Here is a 19,938-nt window from a genome sequence, read left to right as displayed (position 1 = left end):
AATATCAGTCAGACCCATAATTCCTACAAAGACCATTGCACAGTCACAGGCGTGGGACACATTATCCTCCCGCGGTCTGAGGGGCATGTCCAGTCTAACCATTTCCTGACAGTCAAGGCCAAGCCAAGCAGAACAACAAGACCCAAGCTTTCACGTGCTTTTCCGCAGTGGAAATGAGGAGTGCCCCCTATCCTGTAGGTCTTATAGTATTGCCGCACCCAAAATAAATCAGAGGACATCATGCTGGGAAGCCTAAGTCAGAGACAAATGAAGCCTCTGTGTGGCAGGATTCTGCTCCCCGGGACAGGATGTGAAGCAGGGATCAGTCACTGCAGTCGCCGCATTTCCACCTCCACCTGCCTTTCTAGGGCGCGGGCAGATTCACACTTGGAGAACATTCAAGGTCACGTTTCCTGTCAGTCACCTCTGTGCAGTTCACAGCTCAGAATTCCGAGCCGTTCACATTTGTCCTTTCAACAGGACAAATCACCTCAAATTTTTCGAAGCATTGCTATGATTATTGATTTTTTATAATGACCTAGAAAATGTCTAGAATATGAATATCACTTTTAATCAAAAGCAATGTTCTGACAGAATAGAGTTGGTAGAAATAATTGGGAGGATATTTCCAAGGAAAATCACTTTGGTTGGGACAATTATTTTCCTGGCCCCTTAAAGATATTTAGATTGTCTGCCTTGTGGAATTTCTAAACTCTATATGTCTAAATTCTATATTCAGGGAATGTCTAAACTCTATATTCAGTCACAAATTAATGAAGCTTTCTTACTATGGAACATAAGAACTTAATTTTTTAAAGATCAGCACATCAGAGGTTAACAGAAGAGCCACTGTTACTCTAACGAGCAAGACAAATATGACAAGAAAAGCCAATTCCTTGAGCTCGGAGCATTCCAAGATAATGTATACAGCAAAGGAGCCATGACCCTGACCCTGACCCTGACCCTGACCCTGACCCTGACCCTGACCCTAACCCTAACTCTGACCCTGACCCTGACCTTAACCCTAAAAGACAACACTTTATAACCATTACTATTTAAGTTATGTGTTTATATGAATAAAGAAAGATCTGCATATCCCATTGAGAAGTACCAGTTCCTTTATCCCCACAGATACCTCCCTGTGCCTTCCATTTTCCCTGGAAATGGTTTAAATCATGTCCTCACTGCTGCTATTATGACATTTTCAAAAATGGCCATCTTCTCTGTTTCACGCCTAGCACTCTTTTTGAGGAAATGTAATCTCCAGTAACTGAGGGAAATTTCGGTTTGGCTTTTCAGTCAGAGCCAACACCAATCACCTGTAAAACCTTTCTGTCAGGGATGGCAAACCCAAGGCACGCATGCCACAGCCTGCTGTTTGCTGTCACTAAAAGCTCTCGAAGTCTCGCCATGTCAGCTCCAGGTCTCCAGGTGAGGGTGCCCTAACCCCTCAGCAATGGTGCTCAGACAGCTTGCACCAGAACTCTAGAATATTCTGACCAGGGAGACTGAGAACACCACTACAGGGCCCAGCCCCCTCCCCTCCCGGCGGCAGATTCAGAGTCCAGGCGACAGAGCAGTGCCTCCCCCCGCCCCGCCCCAGGAACTGCACACCTCCATGAATTGCTTCCCGCTGTGCGTTGCTGGTTCTCTGTGGCTGACACACAGACCTGTAAGTGCACTGTCCTTTGAGGGCCGAGCTTCAGAAATCCTGGGGGCTTGGGATGCTGCTGGGCACCCCATCACCACCTCATTCTCCAAGCTCACGCTCTCCGATGGGACCTCATGCCGGGGGCTCAATGCTTCAGAACCATTTCCGGTGTCCTTTCCTTCCTCCATCATGAATAACTGCACTCCCTTGAGGGCCCTGGGGCTCCCCTCACACCAGTGCTCAGGTGATCACAGAACACCAATGTCTGTTTCTCTCCCAAGGCATCTAACTCTGAGCCCGGCTGGCACCTGCAGCACCCCTCTGCCTGACCAGGATGTCTCTGGCAGTCACCAAGCCCGTGTCCCCTCCCCACCAACGCCTACCACACCATCCTGCCAATCCCATTTTCTCCTGAAGGTCAAAAAACCAGGTCAAGCTCATGATCCAGATCTTCCAATGCCAATGTGATTTCACTCAAGAAATGTTAAGCTTCCTCCAATGCTCAAAGGTCAATTTCAGACCTGTTTTTTTCTAAATTTTTTTAAACATCTGTTTTTATTTATGTCACAGCACTAATACTTTCCCAATTAGTTTGTGGACTCATTCTGCTGTTTACACAGCCTAGAACCCCTGATAGGTCAGAAATTTTTCTAATTCATTGCTGTCAGCACCATTTCTTGAGCACAAGGGGTCTAATAAAGGCTTAACTAATGATTCTTTCAACTAGTATTGTGCAAACCAGGATTGACCAGGGTACTCATTACCCCGAGCCCTGAGGCTGCCTGCTGTGTCTGGTGCTCACAGTCATGGTCCCGCTGTGATCCACGGTGGCTCAAGCTTGCCTGGAAGGAGGAGCCAAAGCCCAGAGCTCTGTGCTGGAATTGAGCAGCCATCCACCTACAGGCCTGTCCTTCACACACAGGCCCTCCCCACGCAAGTGCCTTCCTAACAAGCTCTGAGAGGGTAAAAGGGACCCTGAAGCTGGGATATAAGCAGAAGGAACTTGTGGCCTGGCACCCTGAGCCCACTCCAGCAAGGGCGCCCTGAGCCCTTACCTTGCCTGGACATTCTCGAGCACTCTTCTGTAGCCACGTGCGTTCCTTTCCACAATTCCTCTCCTTAAAGCGGAGCCGGATCGAATCTGCACATCCCTGCCTGACTTCTGCCCAAGGTTAACACTGATGAAAACCTACTTCATTTAAACTTGGGGCATACAACATGCGTAACCTCTAGGTCTTCTACTACGGAAAGGGGCGTGCATGTGTTCACTGTGCATCCCCTCGGAAGATGCACAGGCTGGGACTCGGTGTGGCTTCATCCTTGTTATCTGTGGCAACCAACTTCTGTCCAAGAAATTGAAATACAGTTCCGAAGACACTGGATGTTCTTTACATCTTCTACGATACGCTATATTTGCGCTGTGGTTGGATTCCATGGCAGCCCCCACGGTGGTCTCCTCGCCACTGATGCGCTTGGACGGAGGTTACTTAATCTGATCCTTAAGGAGGTACAGTTGCCAGGAGCACCCACCTCCAGGTGGGGAGAGGGACTACTTCTCTGGCACGGGGGAGCAGTTCGAGGAACAGCCTAACCCATCTGCATCTCACGGTTCTAAGTGGAGGTTTCTTTTGTAGTTTAATATTTAGCAAAGTTACAGAAACAAGATTCTTTCCCAAAGGGCTCGCCTTTGTTTGCGTGAACATTCCAAGTCCCCTCTCTGCTTCCTCCCCTCCTGCTCCCCAGCACTGCCTCTGCCCCATCCCTGAGCATCTGTCCTGTCTTCCAGCGAGCCTCTGGTCACCCTGACTCCAGTCAAGTAAACCTCTTTATGACTATCTTACTTCGTAGGAAAAAAAGGCACTTCAGTGGTAATTTATGCTGCTTTTGAATTAATGATAAAGCAATACATTTCAGGGATTCTTACAAAAATACAAACCATACATCACCAGCTCTTAAAAACTACAGAGGCATTTGTCAAATTTTCCGTTAAAAAAGACCCAGTGTTACTCTATAATTTATAGACACTTGTACTAAAAGAATCTCAATGTGAAATTGTGTTAAAAAGCCAGGGAATGAGAGCCAAATTGTAGGTAAGTGAAGTTATAAAACAAGAATTTGTACATAAATACTTTCATCTCCGGCTAATTTATGGAATAGTAAAACAACTACACACAAGATCCATTCAAAAAGCGCATTTTCAGTCAAAACACAAGGGAGCGCATTTAATCCCAGTAAAATTGTCTTTGCTTAAGCTCTGGCCTTTACAAACTGGCTTGCAGATTTGGGCAGGGATGGAGGCACCGCTGAGGGGTCTCGTGGTCCAGCTCTTTCACCCAACCAGAAGGAGAGTGGTGACCATCAGGGTCAGTGACGTCCACCCGCTTCTTCACCGCAGAAGCCCTTTGGGAGACAGCTGCGTGGCGGTCAGTGCTACACTGTGCTTCGCCTCATGTGGCTAGATTACTCTGTAGTCTGGGGACTCTCACAGCCCAGGACACTCTAGAACAGTGCCGCACCATGTGGGACAGACTTTAATTATTAAATAATAGGGTGGGATAGGCAGGTTTTAACACCAACACTTCTAAACTGAAACAGCAGCTTCGGGTCCAATCATCCCTTTTTCATCTGTCCACTTATGTGATTCTAGGATTATTTGATCTGTCTGTTGTTTTGCCTTCAAATCCTTAGTTATTGATTTTCTCAACACATCCGAGGGGGTAGAGCTGAGTGGCACAGCACTCGCATGCATGCGCGAGCCTCTGAGTTCCGTCTCCCGACCACAAAACAGGAAAAGTACTCGGGCTTTTTGCAATCCACAGCTTTGTATCCCACCTGAACAGATGCCTCCTGGACACAGCTGTTAGATCTACGATGTCCCCCAAAGTCTCCTGTGCCACTGTGGGGATTTTGGAAGTGGCTGTCCAGATCAGGGTGGCACCTCCCATGGTGACTGTGCTGAAGACCTGGGCTGAGGATGCTGGCAGGGCCGGCGGGCTGCTGGGTCCCTGGCTGTGACCCCGCGGGAAGCTCTGTCTCCTTCCACTTGCCGCCCGCCGCAGCCTGGCTCAGCACAGCCTGGCTCAGCAGCTCCACACTCTCATCCTCCTGTCTTTGGTCCGTACCCCGCCATCTCTTGCCTGCATTATTACACAGCTTGTAACTTGGCTCTCTATTTCTCTGACCCCTTCTTTCTGTTGTGATTTCAGCATAAAAATCAGAGAAAATCAGGACAAGGAAAGGTCAGATCAAGTCAGATTATGTTGAAGACTCTCCCTTAACTCGCACGGCACTGAGGCTAAATGTCCGTTTTAACCATGGCCTACCTATTTAATCAGTGCTCTTTCCCCATGCCACATGGTTTTCTTTAGGATCCACACACACGTCAGACCCTTCTCTCCTGAGACCTTTGTACTTGAATTTCTTCCCCCAAACTATTCCAGATGACCACATGAGCCACCACTTTGTAATTGTCCGTGAAAACAACTCTCTTCCAGTTAACTGTTTCCCTGACCACACCGGACACTTCACTCTCATCAGCCTTCGCCTCTCCTTCCTGCCGTGTTCTTCTACACTGTGCCTTCCCCTTTCATCCTGCAAAGTAATTTGCCTCTCTACGGTTTGGGTTTCCCTGCCACAATCTGAACTGCACTGTGCTAAGGTTTCTGTCTCTTCTCTTCAATGACATACCCACTAGCTACACCAGGCGTTCACAGACTATTGTTATTAACTACGCACAGCCGAGTGTTCCACAGGCGGGGGAGTTATTCTGGAGCCCTTCCACTGCTGTGTACGGGACTACAAGAACCTGAATGCAGTGAGAAGATGGAGTCCCTGCGAGTCCATTCAAAGACAACACATCCACCAAAAACTACTGATGAATTACATTATAAGCCAAAAAAATCAGAGAATCCTCACTATGAGGTTGGTAATTCCCCTCACTCAATCTGTTGGGGCAGATATTCAGTGCAGGCTTTTGCCATTAATTTAAAAAAAAAAAAAAAAAAAGCACCCACTCCATGGGCATCACGTAGGCTGAAGTCCCAGTGATCTCGCACCCAATCTCATGCAGAGGGAGGGCTGTCCTCACTCAAAGACCGCCTGGGTCTAGAGCAAGAGACCCTGCCTGCTGTAAGAGCTCACACCCTCAAAGCCTGTGCTCGACTGAGAGCGACCACAGGGCAGAAGCACTAGGAAGCCGCTTCAGCACCTTCACCCTCCGTGAGCCCTTCTTGTCCAGGGGAAACTAACACTAAGTGGAATGCTGGGGGCAGCAGGGGCTGCCCAGCTACCTCCCGAGTCCTGCCGGCACCTGGTGCCCCCTGGCGGTCTGGCCCCAGAGCCCACCCATCACTGCGGCGAGCTCCCAAGGGAGACAACAGGACAGCCAGACCCAGCAGGACCACGAGTCAAAAGCCAAGACATCCTGAGTTAAGATGCTGTGCACATGAGCTTAAACAAATTAACTGGTAAATGTATAAAATATGGATTTATCTAGTCATCAGAAATTTCTGATAACCATTCTGTTCAATAACAGATAAAAGTAACAGATAAAAATCTTAAGAGACTGTAGGCTTTTCTAGTCAATGAGAATGCATACAATTTTGGAGGTATAAAAGTGATTACTACTATTAAAAGTCACTAAAAATAACATATTACCACTGCCAAAGAAGTAAGGATGAATCCTGTATTTTTTTTAAATACTGATACTTTTTTCTTGAATATGGAAATTTCCCTCAGAGGGGACTGTAGCCCAGGTCTTCAATTTATTTTTAAAAAATGTAAGCATCACATCTTGGTTCTGCTTTTGACGGCTGGCATCATCCATCTGGACCAGTCCCCGGGGCCTGAGCCCCCACCGCTCACCTGTTTAACATGCGTCCCGGCAGCTCTGCACCTGGCTGTGCAGCTGGAATGGAGAGGCACAGCCTGGTTCCCGTGCTTTATCATTTTCCTCTCTGTTTCTAGACTGAGCAAATCAGTTTTGGGGGACAGGGACTTCCTCTGACCTAGAGCAATGTGTGGTACTCAGTGGGGTCCCGGGACATACTTGTGAGTGGCCCAACATAGGATCACTGTGAACTGCCCTGGGTGCCTTATATTCTCCCCCTTTTCTGGAGTTCTCCAAAGAAGTAGCACTTAGGGGGATGCTATGCAGGTCTGTAGGTATCCCGAACACATTCTAAGTCCATAGTGATGATTATAAAATAAAAAATTATCACAGCACTATGAAATTGAAATTGTTCATTTCTTTAAAAAGTATTTTTACAACTACATTATCACTGTAATGAAAAACTCAGGGCAAAATGCCATATTACACAAACTCTAAAGTTATCAGACACCCTGATCTCTATGATTCCATACTGATTATTCATATGTATCGTATGTAAGAATTCAAAACATGAACTGAAAGCAAAGCTCTTTACATAGCGGTAGACCTGAGCAAGAGCCTGTGAATCCAAGACCTAAGGCTCAGCCTTTATCAAGTCAAGCGGTTATTACAATCCTGCTGACCTTGAAGAAATCCCTGAAAATTATCTCACAGCCTGTAGCCAGGCTCAGGGTACTGTGTGTCCCTCCAGCTAGTATGGGAGGAGGCAGGGAGTTTGGGGCAATGGAATCCCTGCTGATTTCACGCCCGTGCAACACAACCTTTTGAACACCAAAACGATGTTTCTGTTGTGGCCGATCTGTCCATCTGCACACTCCACCAGCGCTCTCAGTGCCCAAGCATGAATGCTCAGGCTCACAGCGCTGTCTCAGAAAGGTGCTGCGGTCTCATCTCATCCTGGAGCCGCTAGAGATCATGGACAGCCACACAGCCGCGGGCCAGGACACCCACCGCACACTTCACCCCACCCGGAGCAGCGGCACAGCCTTCTCTCTTCCCACTTAGTTTGTTAGCAGATGTGTTAGTACTGTGTCTCCACTCCTGAGGGGAGCTGGTACACACACACAGCACTCCTCAATGCACACGCACCAGCCCCACATGAGCCATGTACACACTGTGTGCTGCAATCTACAGAAAATGACAAACGGATGGAGACAAGGGAAAGGTGGAGGGAAGGAAGGGGAGTGGGCGGAAAATGGACTTCCTGCGCCAAACTTTCTCACTCTGGAAGAGGCCACTTACAAGGTGGTGGGACAGGAACAGACCTGCTCTCCTTTCCAAACCCGCTCTGATGCAGAGCAGACCCACAGACAGCTTCTGGCTTCCGCAGGGAAGCCCTGCACTGCAATCCCACAAAATTCAGTACAGCTCATCCGGGCACACAGTGACCTTAAAGAGTTCAAGTGGTTTTCTACTACACCGTTTAACAATTTAAAATCACTTACATAGCTTCAGTCAACCATCACATAGATGCCTCACTTTGCTCTGCCCAGCAGGGGAGCACTCAGGAGCACTCAGGAGGGCCATCCAGCCAGTGGCCAGGGATGAGCCAAGAGGCAGGCACTGCGGATGGGGCCAGTCCCTGTCTGTCCCTCTGTCCCCCCTCCAATCTCCCACACAGAGAGGAGACAGATAGCAGGTATGGGGAGGTGGAAGAGGGGGCGTCCCTCACAGTCCTCACTCCAGTCCGCTGGGACCATCTAAGGTGAGAGATTATGTGAGGTTTGGGGTATTTTCAACACATTTCCACATACTTTTATGATATTTACTACAGTAATTCAATAGTTCACTTTTATTTGCTTCAAACCTTTGCTTTGAAATTTGCTGTATCCCTTTTTATTGTTTTGATTTCTAATATTTTTTTTTGGTTTTTAAGGTAAAGTTTACATATGAATAATACACGGACCTTACATGTGACACTTGATGAATTGCACAAAAGCCACACACTTGGGGGTCCCAAATCTTGTCACCATTGACAGCTTGGCTTCCCAGCCCGAAGACTGCCTCTCATGCCAGGCCATCGCGCTCCCCAACACCGACACCTGTTCTCCAGGCTTGTCTTTACAGTGGGTTGTTTTTTCTGTTCTAAAAGCCCAGCTCTGTCTGCTGTCAGCAAAGTGCACACTGCAGACCCTTCGAATGATGCTGGCATTTGACCGTGTGAATTTTGTCACATTTCAGCTGCTACACGAGCCGTGAGGACAGTGGGAAGGTGGACCTCACACCTGCTGGCCATGGCCAACGCTTCCCGTGGGCTCCAGGACCCTGTGGCCACTGTTTTGCCTCTGCTCACTTTTCCCTTTTTACACAGACTTGTTCTGTATCAATGATTTTTTGTTTCCATCAGAGTCAGGATTCAAAATTTTTTCAGATACAAATACTGTGAAGATGACTTGGGTTGCTTTTGATAACCAGCACTTTGTTTTAATTTGTAGTTAGCTCGCTGATGGTAGTATCTGTGTCAAGGTGCATTTCTCAATAAAATGCAAGCACTGGCCCAAGACAGCCTTTAGAGTCCCGAGGACCCTGCCACAGCGCGCCTTTACCTTTGTAGCTCAGCCGGAGCCGGGGGAGGTCTCGCTTCGGGGTCCCCAGCACTGGGAGGAACAGCATGGCTGCACTCAGCAGCAGGACAGCAGGCAGAAGGGGCAGCTCCGGGCCCCGGGCCTTGACCGGCCCCTCCCTGCCGATGTTCATGGTGAACACCGCCTTCTCCTTCGAACTGCGTCGGGGGCTCTAAAAAATTAAAGACATGGATATTAAGACCCACGTTTACAGATTGCCTTAGGCTTAGTATGATTTCCTGAATGTATTTATAGCTTTAAAAAAACAATTTTTCCTTTCTCGTTTGGATCTTAAGGAACCATTACATAGAAAATGAACCAGAAATTGAATGATAAAATTCAGGACTATTTTTGTTCAGAGGTAGAAAAGAACAGGGCACTCGAAATTCAGTTATTTTGTTAATGGACATCTCACTTACTCCCCAAAGTTACTTTTGGTTTTTGTTTGTTTTTAACACAGGATTTTGAGGAGCCACCATTCTGCATGGCTCAGTGAGCCATGGACAGCACAGAGGCACTGTATGGACCTGAGTCCCCACCGTGGGAAAGGTCCTCTCCATAGGCAGGCAGGCAGGAGACATTGTCTTCAGGCGCAGCTAAATGTCTCACAGGACACAGGTAAGTCTGCCTCCACCAGTACACTGGGTCAGATCGGGTCAAGCACCAGCACAGAGCACAGTGCAGGCCCTGCGGTCACACCAGGACTGTCCCCTCCAGGGGCCTGTGTGGCATGGTGCCAGACAGAAATATGAACTGTGAACTATGAAGGATGCTAACAGAGAGAAAGGGCTTATTAACAAGTTGCCATAAATAAGTGGATCATTTGTTGTTTATAAGACATGAAAAATATCAAAACACCTATTTCAAACCAAGCCTGATTTTCAAAAAAATAGCAAATTCTTGAGTATATGTATCAATTTTTTGACATAAGATCTTGCTCTGCAGTTCACGCTTGCCTTAAAACTCAACTTCAGAGTGCAGGCTGGCCTCAGATTGGGCAATCCTCCTGCCTCAGCCTCCCAAATGGCAGGATTATAGGAGTGTGCCAAAAAGCCTGGTTTTATGTCTTGGACTTTTTGTTTTGAAGTACTTTACTGGGGCAGTTCATTGAGGGGTGAATTTGAAGAAGCAACTCCTCCTGGCTCAGTGGAGCACCACTAGTGGGTGTCTGGGTGACTCACCATCAAGACTAGGTGCTGGTCACCCAGATGGACTAGAAAGAGAAGGAAGATGGCAGTCTGTGCCCTGCTTCTCGGGAGGAGCTGCAGTCCTGGCCATCGTCTGGACATCCAGCCCAGGAGTGTGAGGGGTCTGCAGAGAGTGCAGCCCTCGGCCTGTGCACTGGGCCTTCCGGCTTGCAACGCACACAGCCACTGTCCCCTTGCTCTCCTGACTCTGCAGGCGGCCCGAGGAGCCCACCCCGTGAATCGCGTATCATGTCTGCATGTCACTGTTTACCGCACTTCACAGACGAGGAAACTGAGTCACGCAGGCAAACAGATCTTCCCAGATCACAGGGCAGATAAAACACGGACCAAATCACCACACGGTGATGTCTGCACCGGCACCTGCTGTCTGCAGCGGGGTGCGTGCTGTCCGCCCTGCAGGCCCAGGGCTCTGCCTTGCTTGGCTTTTTCAGAAACAGCCCATGGAAAAGCCGCCAGTGTGCTGGCTTCAGGAAGGGCTCTGAAGTTAACCAGACTTAACTCTCCTCTAAACAAGCTTTGTGCTTCTTCAGAGATAGGTTTAGCATAGTGTGCGTATGTCATCATAGATCTTGTGACTGAATCACCTGCCATTCAAAATAAATACTTTTATAACAAAACAAAGACATTTATATGAGGAGACACTACAAGGGATGAGGTTTTCTTAGGAGTGGCCAACTCCTCACGTGACTGAGATGCCTCATGGGCCTGAATGTCAAGGTCAGTTTCCTACCTTGGATATCAGGAGTAAAAGTTCATTTGGGAACGTAAAATAAACTCAGATTTTGAGGCATATTACTTTGTATTTATGCATGACAATCATCTAAAGACTGACTTGAATTTTATGTTGTTTCTTTGTGAAATCTTGAATGTGAATGTCTTTATTACTTTCATTTTCTTCAAAGATACAGAAATTATCAAATTATTCTTTGTGCATGATGTGAAGTTATTAATTTTTGTAGGCCATTGTACATGAATAGTCAAGTTGATTTAGATAATTAAGGATGAGTATTTTATTCACAGATATTTCTTGAAAGTTGTGCCAAATAAGTGTAATTTCAGAGAGAGCAAGAAAGTCTTTCTGACCAAAAACATTCACATAATCAGCTGCCCTTGATAAACATATACCTTCCAAGTGATAGTCATATTTTAACATATTAAAAAGTCATTTTCCCAATAGCATTTGAAATAGACTGTGACAAATAATTGCATTATTTTAAAGGAAAACATGTTTGTGCTGTCACAGAACATTTTGGCTGATCATCAGAAAGGATTGCATCAGATTCTATTTATGCTTCAGGAAAGACGCCCTGGTGACTTTGAAAAGTGTTTTATGTGCACATTTGAGGTACAGTGTCCACATTCCTTGTGTGGAATCGGTCCACATGCAGAGCACATCTGAATTCCTGCCCTTGTCCATCCTGTCCCCCATCCCACCTCCATCTCGTGATCCCCTTCCCTCCAGAAAGATCTACCTGCTTACAGTCAAAGTTTACTAAGATTTTGCTGCTAAAAATGGGTGCCATTCCTCACTCACAGATTTGCCTTGAAAAGCTCGCTGCTCCTAAGCAATTATCATCACAGGATTACCTGCTATGTAATGTGAGGCGTTTGAACACGGATTTACATTCTTCGTATATCCACTTTCTCATCAGCAATTAGAGATGGTGGCAACCATTGACCACTTACTCAGGGGAAGGAAACAGGAGGACTCATTTCTGAAGGAGTGCATGATTACACACAAATGGTTAAGTGCAGAGAATAATGTTTTAACTGAGCTAGTACGAGATGCTTAGTAAAACAGCTTCAAAGACTACAGTGTACCTTTCGTTTTATGCAGGACAGAGAAAGGAAAACAGAAAGCAAAAAGAGCATTCTGGGCAGTGATGCCTGGCTGAGGGTTTTAGGGGTTCAGGAGGGTTGAGTTCAGGCAACAGGGTGGCATAGATGGCTGAGCGGGCACAGAATAACCCAGTGGGGCTCTGCAGGGAGGGCATCAGTAAGGGAACTCGGGCTGACCTGAAGTCTGTTCTTGGGAAACTGGACTTGCTACATTTCTTTGGGGCTTAATTTTTTCTATAACATGTAACCCAAAGCATGTAAAGCGAACACATGTTTATGGACACAGGAAAAAGAGAGGGGACTTTCCATATGTGCATTTTATTAGCAATAATGACCTCAGGACAGGATGTTTCCTGGAAATTAATGACCGGCTGGGGTAAATGGCCCTTGGCCATGTATAGAAATATCTACTCCTCCAACTGGTCATTAATCGCCAAGACATGCCCCGTGCCTCCAGCATCGTAACTTAGAAAGATTGTTTTGGTTTTCAGTGAACAGTAGTCACACTGTTCCTTGTAACCCAGCTCATTAATATTGTTCAATGAGCTAAAAATCAAAGCACTGCTTTCCTTTCTACTGCGACATTCAGATAAGTGGCCACACGTGCTGACACATGTGCTGAGAGGGAGCGAAAAAACAAAGCCACAGTCCTGAAAGTGCGAGGACGCTTTCAAAACTCCAGTCTCGCTCTGCTGCAGAACAGTCACCGTCCACAGCCCTCTGCTCCCCGCTTCTTTTCCTGGCCAACAATTCCTGGAATTCCATGATCTTTTACTTGAGATGATGCGTAAGTTAAATGTCATGCCAACAACCTCTCTGTTAGTACACTGACGATCTGCTATCCTCCAGTGTGCGTGTGTGTGTGTGTGTGTGTGTGTGTGTGTGTGTGTGTGTGCGTGTGTGCATGGGTGTGTGTGTGCCTGCATGAGTGAGGCCTGCATCTGGGAGGAATTAGGAAGAGAAGTAGGTGTGATTTACTCCAAGTGGGTGGATTTAGTGAATTGCATAGGTTACTGCATGCTACTGTCTGTAAGAAGCTCGACCTGGAGCCAATTAACTGCATATAATCTACTCCAGATGTCCCCTGTGACAAACAGCACTCCTGGGATCTTCAGAGGTGGGGCCGATAGGGAGTGCTGTGGTTCTGAGAGGTTTTCACACACTGTTCCAGTAAATCATGATCCAAGGGCACAATCCGACACTCAGGGCAGCCTCACGCCATTCCCTGGGGACGAAGGAGTCCAGAGCAACAGAGGTGAACGGGGACTCATCAGAAAATGTACGTGAGGAGCAAGAGACACAAAGCTTTACACGCGGACTCTACTGATGCGCTGTACTAATTTATATCTATGTGTTCCACAACTCATTAAAGTAAGATGATGTATGGTTAGTGAGGACAAAATAGCATCCTGAATGAGACAAACGTTCATATAGCCAGTAAGTCTTCACACATAAAACCTGAACACCGAAATTTAGGAAGTGTTCTCAGGAGTGTGTGTGTGTGTGTGTGTGTGTGTGTGTAGCCTAAGGAAGGGAGGACAAGGAACATTTTTTATCTCTCTAAGAATTTTTGTTCTTTATATCTGACTTGGGTACATGAATTCATCTGAGATATTTTTCCCTAACTCAGGAGACAAAGGAACTAACACTACTTCAAAATTACAAGCCATATCTGCATCTCACGGGGGCAAACTCCAGCTCATAATTTTGAGCAATTGTTTGGTTAGATGATTTTGCCTTGGGGTACATGAGATAGATCAATTATTAGTAACGCTACTTCAGGGCCTGGTCATGGACCATGAAACAAATAGCAATTAGAGAGAAACTTGAGAGCCAGGGATGCAATGTAAGATAAACAAATAAGAAGCCTTGTCACTACAGAGGGCTCGTGTGTCCTTCACTGCCTGGCACAGTTCCGGAAACAGTCCCAGGGGAGCGGAAGCCAGTACCAAGAGGAGCTTGCAAAGCAACAGCTTGCATCCACATTACAGTGTCTCTCATGCTTCCTAATCCTCACCTCACTAATTTAGTGCAACATCTTGCGAATTTGGTGCTCAACTGTATATCACTAACTGTAATGAGTAGGATTCCTAGGCAACCACTTTTGGTTGAAGGTGTGATCTGTGTGCTGTGGGACTTTCTTCACTTTGAATGTCATGAATTCTCCATTGGTTGATCTGTTCCAGCAGAGTCTGAAGACAGTCTGACATTTCCAGGGAGCCTGAGGAAGCGGACTTACACGTGGTTATGTTAATCTGCTTGCTAACGTCCTCATGGTAATGTTAGTGATCTTTCCCCAAACACCACACCGACTTTGCACACATCAGGAATCAATTTCAGCATAGAGCCCAGCTATTTGTCAGTCATGATAAATTATACAAGCTCCGTTTTTCATTGCGCAATGGCTCAGTCATGACAAACACATTTCTAACATACACGGAAAGTATGTAGTTACACAAAGACGGTGATACCTCAGTTTGCGAACTTAATTTGTTCCATGACTGTGGTCCCGAACCAAACTTCTCTAAATGAATCAAATCTCATAAGGTCAAATGTTGCCTGATGCTGAGCTGGTGAAAAGAAGCAAAGTTTTGCCAAATGCTTCTGTTCCAGAACCAAATGTTTCACAGAGGCAGCATTGGTGAGCAGGGCGGTGCTGCACCTGCTGTTGGTGGTTAGCAGGGTCGGCTCCTCATAGCCAGGAGCACACAGTCAGTCAAAGGCCTCGGGATCTTACCTTGAGGGCTGAGCAGAAAATAACACAGTGCTGAGTGCCTGTGCGCGACTGCTTAGGCTCCTTTTGTGAGCGCATTTTTCCCCAGATCCTAACTGCAACAACAAATCTGCGCTTAAATGGTAAGGGTGTTCTGAAGAACTTAAGGGTCTCCAGATGCAAGCTGTCCAGATAACTAACATATTTACAAAAATACACTATCAAACCCGACAGAGAAAGAATTTACTGATAAGCTTATTCCTCATTTTAAATTTCTTCTTAGTTTGCTATTCAAAGCCAGGTACTAATTGGTCATCAACTTTTAGGTTAAAGAAAGTATCAATGGCATAATATTAATTATAATTACAGCATTTGCTTATTATTTATTATTGAGGTACTTATTACTAATAATTTCAGCCCTTTTGTCTTATGAATGCCATTATTATCAAAATTAAGTAATAATTTGGCCAAAATCCCCAGCCATAGTTTCTTTCTTTCCTGAAATTTAGTTTACTTATGTCATGTTGTGTGACCAGTACATATTTCCCCAGACTTCATAATCTTCATCTGACATTCTGTCCGTATGGACAGGTAGTGAATTTCATCTCAAAAATCCTGATTCTTCATAACAAAATGTGCGAAATATTCTATTTACAAATTAGCTTAGCAGCTACGTGGCCTCCGTGTCAGTGGAAATAAATAACTGTGCCCCGGAGGCCTGTTTCTTAGAACAACACAGACGTGCCCCACACTCGCCATGAAGCTCGAGGTCTGCAGAGACACAAGATGGAGCAGGGACCTGCCCGGAAGTGACGCCTAGGCAGAGGGCCGAGGACCTCTTGTCTGTTAAGGTGCAGGAGCCCTGTCCCATTACAGTTCCCACTTGGATGTGGCCTCTCCCATGACATTTCTTCATGGACAGAATGAGTTATAAAAGGAGGGGCAGCTGACATTTGTACCACTTAGTGCATTTTTTGGTCAATCTTTGGGGCAAGGATTTCATCCTATCTTTAAAAACAATATACAGAGGTTTATTCATGTTAGTGTGTAAAAATATATTAACCTATTTATGCAAAACCACTATGGAAAATAGCATATCTAAATATGTTCCAATAGTAAAACTAAAGTATAATATGGTTTTAGTGTAGACTTAATTTAGAAAGGGTTGTAATTGCTGAAAACTGGTAAACAATTATGAAGTAGTAAACTTATATTTTCAAGATGTGACACTGAGCAATTATGGGGATTCTCTGTGAAACTCCTAACCCTTTAAAAGTAAATGTACCAAGAAATGACATAAAATTTAACACCAATGTCAATATTTAACAATCTTCTTAATTTAAAAAATGGCATGCAACAGGAAAAACATTATGACTTTAAATATTTTATTCACATAAATTCACGCAGAACACATGTCCTTTTGAGAATGAAACACATAATTTTGTGAATCTTATTTAGCCTTTTTTAAAAAAAAATAATGTGCTAAACATATCTCTGTTCTTCACTATTCAATGAATAACTTCAATAAATATACACTTATAGCACTTGAAGATTTCCAGCTACTACCCAGGAAAAATAATTTAAGTAACTCATTCATGAACACAGTACTCTGTGAGATTGAAAATAGGTCGTGGCTCCCATCGGCTGTTAGCTGACACATGCGGGAGGTAATACACTTGTAATGAACTAGATTTAGCTCTCCTACTATTTATAAATAGTTTAAGTCACCATGTTGTACATGATGCAATAATATCTTTCATTTAAAAAATAGCATGAGAAATAAATATAGAATCACACATAAAATTCAGGAACCAAGCCTTCAACTCAGATTTAAATTTGACAGGTGACCCAGTAGTGCTACAAACCAACATGTTGAGCTCAACACCTAGCAATTACAGACAGGCTTGGCGAGCGCCTCATCACCCCACTCGCTTGTGTGGGGCTGCCTTCATCACTTCTATGCACAAGGTCTTAAAGGGGCTGCCTGGCACCCCCACAGCTGTGCTTCCCAGGTGCCCTGCGACTGCCTACCACATTAGCTGCAAGGATGGGCCAGCAGGAGGGGCTCTCATAACAAGGTGACTGACATAGCGCTGGACACCCAGCTTCCCCACCAGCATTCTGCACAGCTCTGGGAAGCCCTGCATGGCCCCCCTGCAAATGCACCTCACTCCTCCCCCTCCGCTCTGCCTGGTTATTCACAGCAGTGGACACCACTGCTGAACTCCTGGACTGCAGTTCCCTTCCCTCTGGCTTTAATCTCCTAATTGGATTTACCTGGCCACCTCACAGCTTCCTGCTCCTAAAAATTAACCCCTGTTAGGCCAGGCCAAGCGGACTTCCTGGGCTGAGTGTGCAGCTACTGAGAAGCATCTTCCTCTCTGGTTCTCTTGGGGAAAACCTCCTCCCCTCTCCTCCATGACCTCTGAAATTGATGCACAGCACTGTGGTCTGGATTTTAACACACCTGACTCAACTCACAGCGTCCCCCAAAGTCTTCAAAAACGATACTCATTCATGTTTTCCTTGTGTTAGAGCAACTGCCATAAAGCTAGGATGGAGAGCCCCGGCCTGCCCGCGGGGTACACGAATGCTGCCTAACCCTGTTAACCCTGTTTTCCTGCTTCTCCACATCCTACTTCAGATAGCTCACTTAATTTCCTTCAGTCCAGCCTCTTCAGCTACAAAGAGGGTGAGTAGTGTTCATCAGCGAGGCTGCTGTGAGGGTAATGAAACAGGTCACAGCCAGACCCTGCGGCCCGAGCTCTCCTGTGCTCCCGGGAAGCATTGTAGTTGCAGGGATTGAGGAACCGCTGCTTCTTCCAATGAAGCAGACGTGGGCAAAGAATCGTATCCGGAATCCCCGTGAGCCCCCACACTGCAGAGGTGTGAGGCAACTTAGCCTGAAAGGTCCCTGCTCTCTCCCCACAGCCTCAGTTTCCTTCAGGGTTCAGAGATAAGACCACACTTCTCTGAACTTCTCATTTCTTGAGCTGCATGTGCTGCCAAATGAAACCCTAACAAGAGCACACTTAATGGCTTTACTGGAAGTGAAAACTGTTAGAAAACAAATAAAAGCAAGCTCCAAAGCATGCTAGTTTTCCACAGTGTTCAGTTTGGGGTAACTAAATACATTTGAAGAAGTCTGGGGGGAGGGGAGATCCTAGGGCCCATGATATTTAGAAATGATTTTGGCAGTGAGCCAACCTAGAGCTATTTTGAAGGCTTATTTGGATATTTAAACAGGCAGAGGGGTTTATGCACATTAAGAACTTGAGCCTGAAGAGTAGCAACTGTTTTTTAGAGTATTCAAAACACTGAGTTATTCTAGCAGCATAAAAGTCACTTTAGAAACCTTTCTAAATGAAACTTAGGCCATTCTGTGCCTCTCAGGAGCTCGCACAGGTGCCTTCTGGAGACTGGCACTTCCCGCCAGAGATGGACGCCAGACACGTGTCAAATCCTGCACTGCACCCAAGGCTAGCAGAGGGCCTGGTGCCCAGGACACGGGAGAGCACAAGGTCCCCTCTCCCTTCACCTCCCTTCTGATGCACGCTGGGGAAGCAGCGAAGATCTCTGTATCGGAAGCATTTTTCACAGTATCGCCTGGGAAAGTCTCCAAAAACTCCCCTGTGCAGAGGGAGGACGTGAAATAAGGGAGAGAGAGAGCTGGCAACCCAGAGCCAGGAGGATATGGGAGGGGATCCCAGTCTCGACACTTCTTGGCTAAGAGGCTTTGAGAGTAGGAAGCAGAGCCAACACCTGTGTTTTTAAATTGGAACTAATGTGCAGTGGGCACGGCCTGGCCCAAGCACAGTCCCATTCCATTCCGCTCTGCTCCGCCAGCGAACCCTGCAGGCACCCAGGGGTGGTGCGAAGCCGTGCTCCCAGACAGTCTGAGATTCTGTTAGCCTTCTGCTCCCATCCTGCCAGCGGAAGAAGTCTGTATAATAAAATATATTTTGATGAGATTCCTTCTGTACGATTTCCTTTTTACCTCCTGTTTCTATCCTTTCCTATCCAGAAGAGACAGCAGGCACACATGCCACGTGTTAAGAAGGGCACGTCCACCATTCATTCTGCATTGCAGTTCCCACGCTCCTCGGAGTCACGGAACAGCCCCTGGAACACAGATCCAGCTTGCAAGGCATTGGAAGAGTAGTTTCAGTGGAACTCCACGCAAGCCACTTCTGGGAGAGGATGATCATGCCCACTAAGAGAGCGTGGAGCTCAGCATCAGGGCTGCATCCTGGGTCTCCTGCAGTGTGACAGACCATGACATCTGGACCAGAGGAGGAGGCAGAAGCACTGTGTCCTGGACACTCCAGGACACCACTGTATTATGTTACTCTCCTAAAATTAAGTGCTCCCCTTTATGACACTAACGTGTGGGCTATGTCATCACTTCCCTCAAAAAGGTTCACTTCCAGGGCTATGAGAGCATCACACTAAGTGGTCATGCAACTTGGATTTCCAGCCAACTGCACTGTTTACTAGAAGACACTGACTGGTCAGCAAATCTGAAAAGTAGTACTTTTAGCAAATACTATTGCAATCTGTAAGTGATATTTCATAACTTCAGTTTAAAAACTAAGTTATATAATTCCCTGTAATACTTTTTATTTCAAGTACTGTGAAAAACAGAATTCTCATGAGAAAGTAAATTAAGCTTTATTAGTGCTAAAAATGCAACGTACATCAATTAGGAATGAAAACTTTGGTTTTCTTTGTATTGGGTCACCGTCATCACCTATCTTGACCTAGCTACACTGACACCCTGCGTCCACATCAGAGTCTCCTTGTTCTTCACAGAGGGCTGGAAGGGACTGGAGGAGAAGGGGCCAGCCCTGCCGCAGCCCCAGGCTCACTGGCCCATCCTGGCCACAGCCCTGTCCGTGGCTGCCCGGGCGGTCATATCATGAAGCACTTAGTGTATGCAATCTTTTATATAAACTGTTCTATTTGTATAAGATCAACCCAATGTGGATATTATATAGTTCCGGTAAAGTACACAAAAACGTCTTAGAAATGATGAACAAATACACGCGTCGACATAATTACTGAAATTAACCTTT

At 46.2% G+C, this 19,938-nt stretch overlaps 1 protein-coding gene across 4 annotated transcripts in view; it reads right to left on the bottom strand.

Moving 5' to 3' along the window:
* Sema3d (semaphorin 3D) overlaps nt 1-19,938 on the bottom strand; it is a 161,851-nt gene that overhangs the window by 98,052 nt on the left and 43,861 nt on the right. For all 4 annotated transcript variants that reach the window (XM_063237392.1, XM_063237403.1, XM_063237411.1 and 1 more), the window contains exon 3: nt 9,086-9,275. In XM_063237392.1, the coding sequence (XP_063093462.1) occupies nt 9,086-9,236 (151 nt within the window). In that variant the 5' untranslated portion in view covers nt 9,237-9,275. The remainder of the gene's footprint in view (nt 1-9,085; nt 9,276-19,938) is intronic.

This window comes from Cavia porcellus, unplaced genomic scaffold (genome assembly GCF_034190915.1).
Source record: "Cavia porcellus strain 051 isolate PalLab524CR breed Dunkin Hartley unplaced genomic scaffold, mCavPor4.1 scaffold_2, whole genome shotgun sequence".
NCBI lineage: Eukaryota > Metazoa > Chordata > Mammalia > Rodentia > Caviidae > Cavia > Cavia porcellus.
Note: the sequence above shows the minus strand (reverse complement) of the source record. Positions and strands in the feature narration are given on the sequence as shown.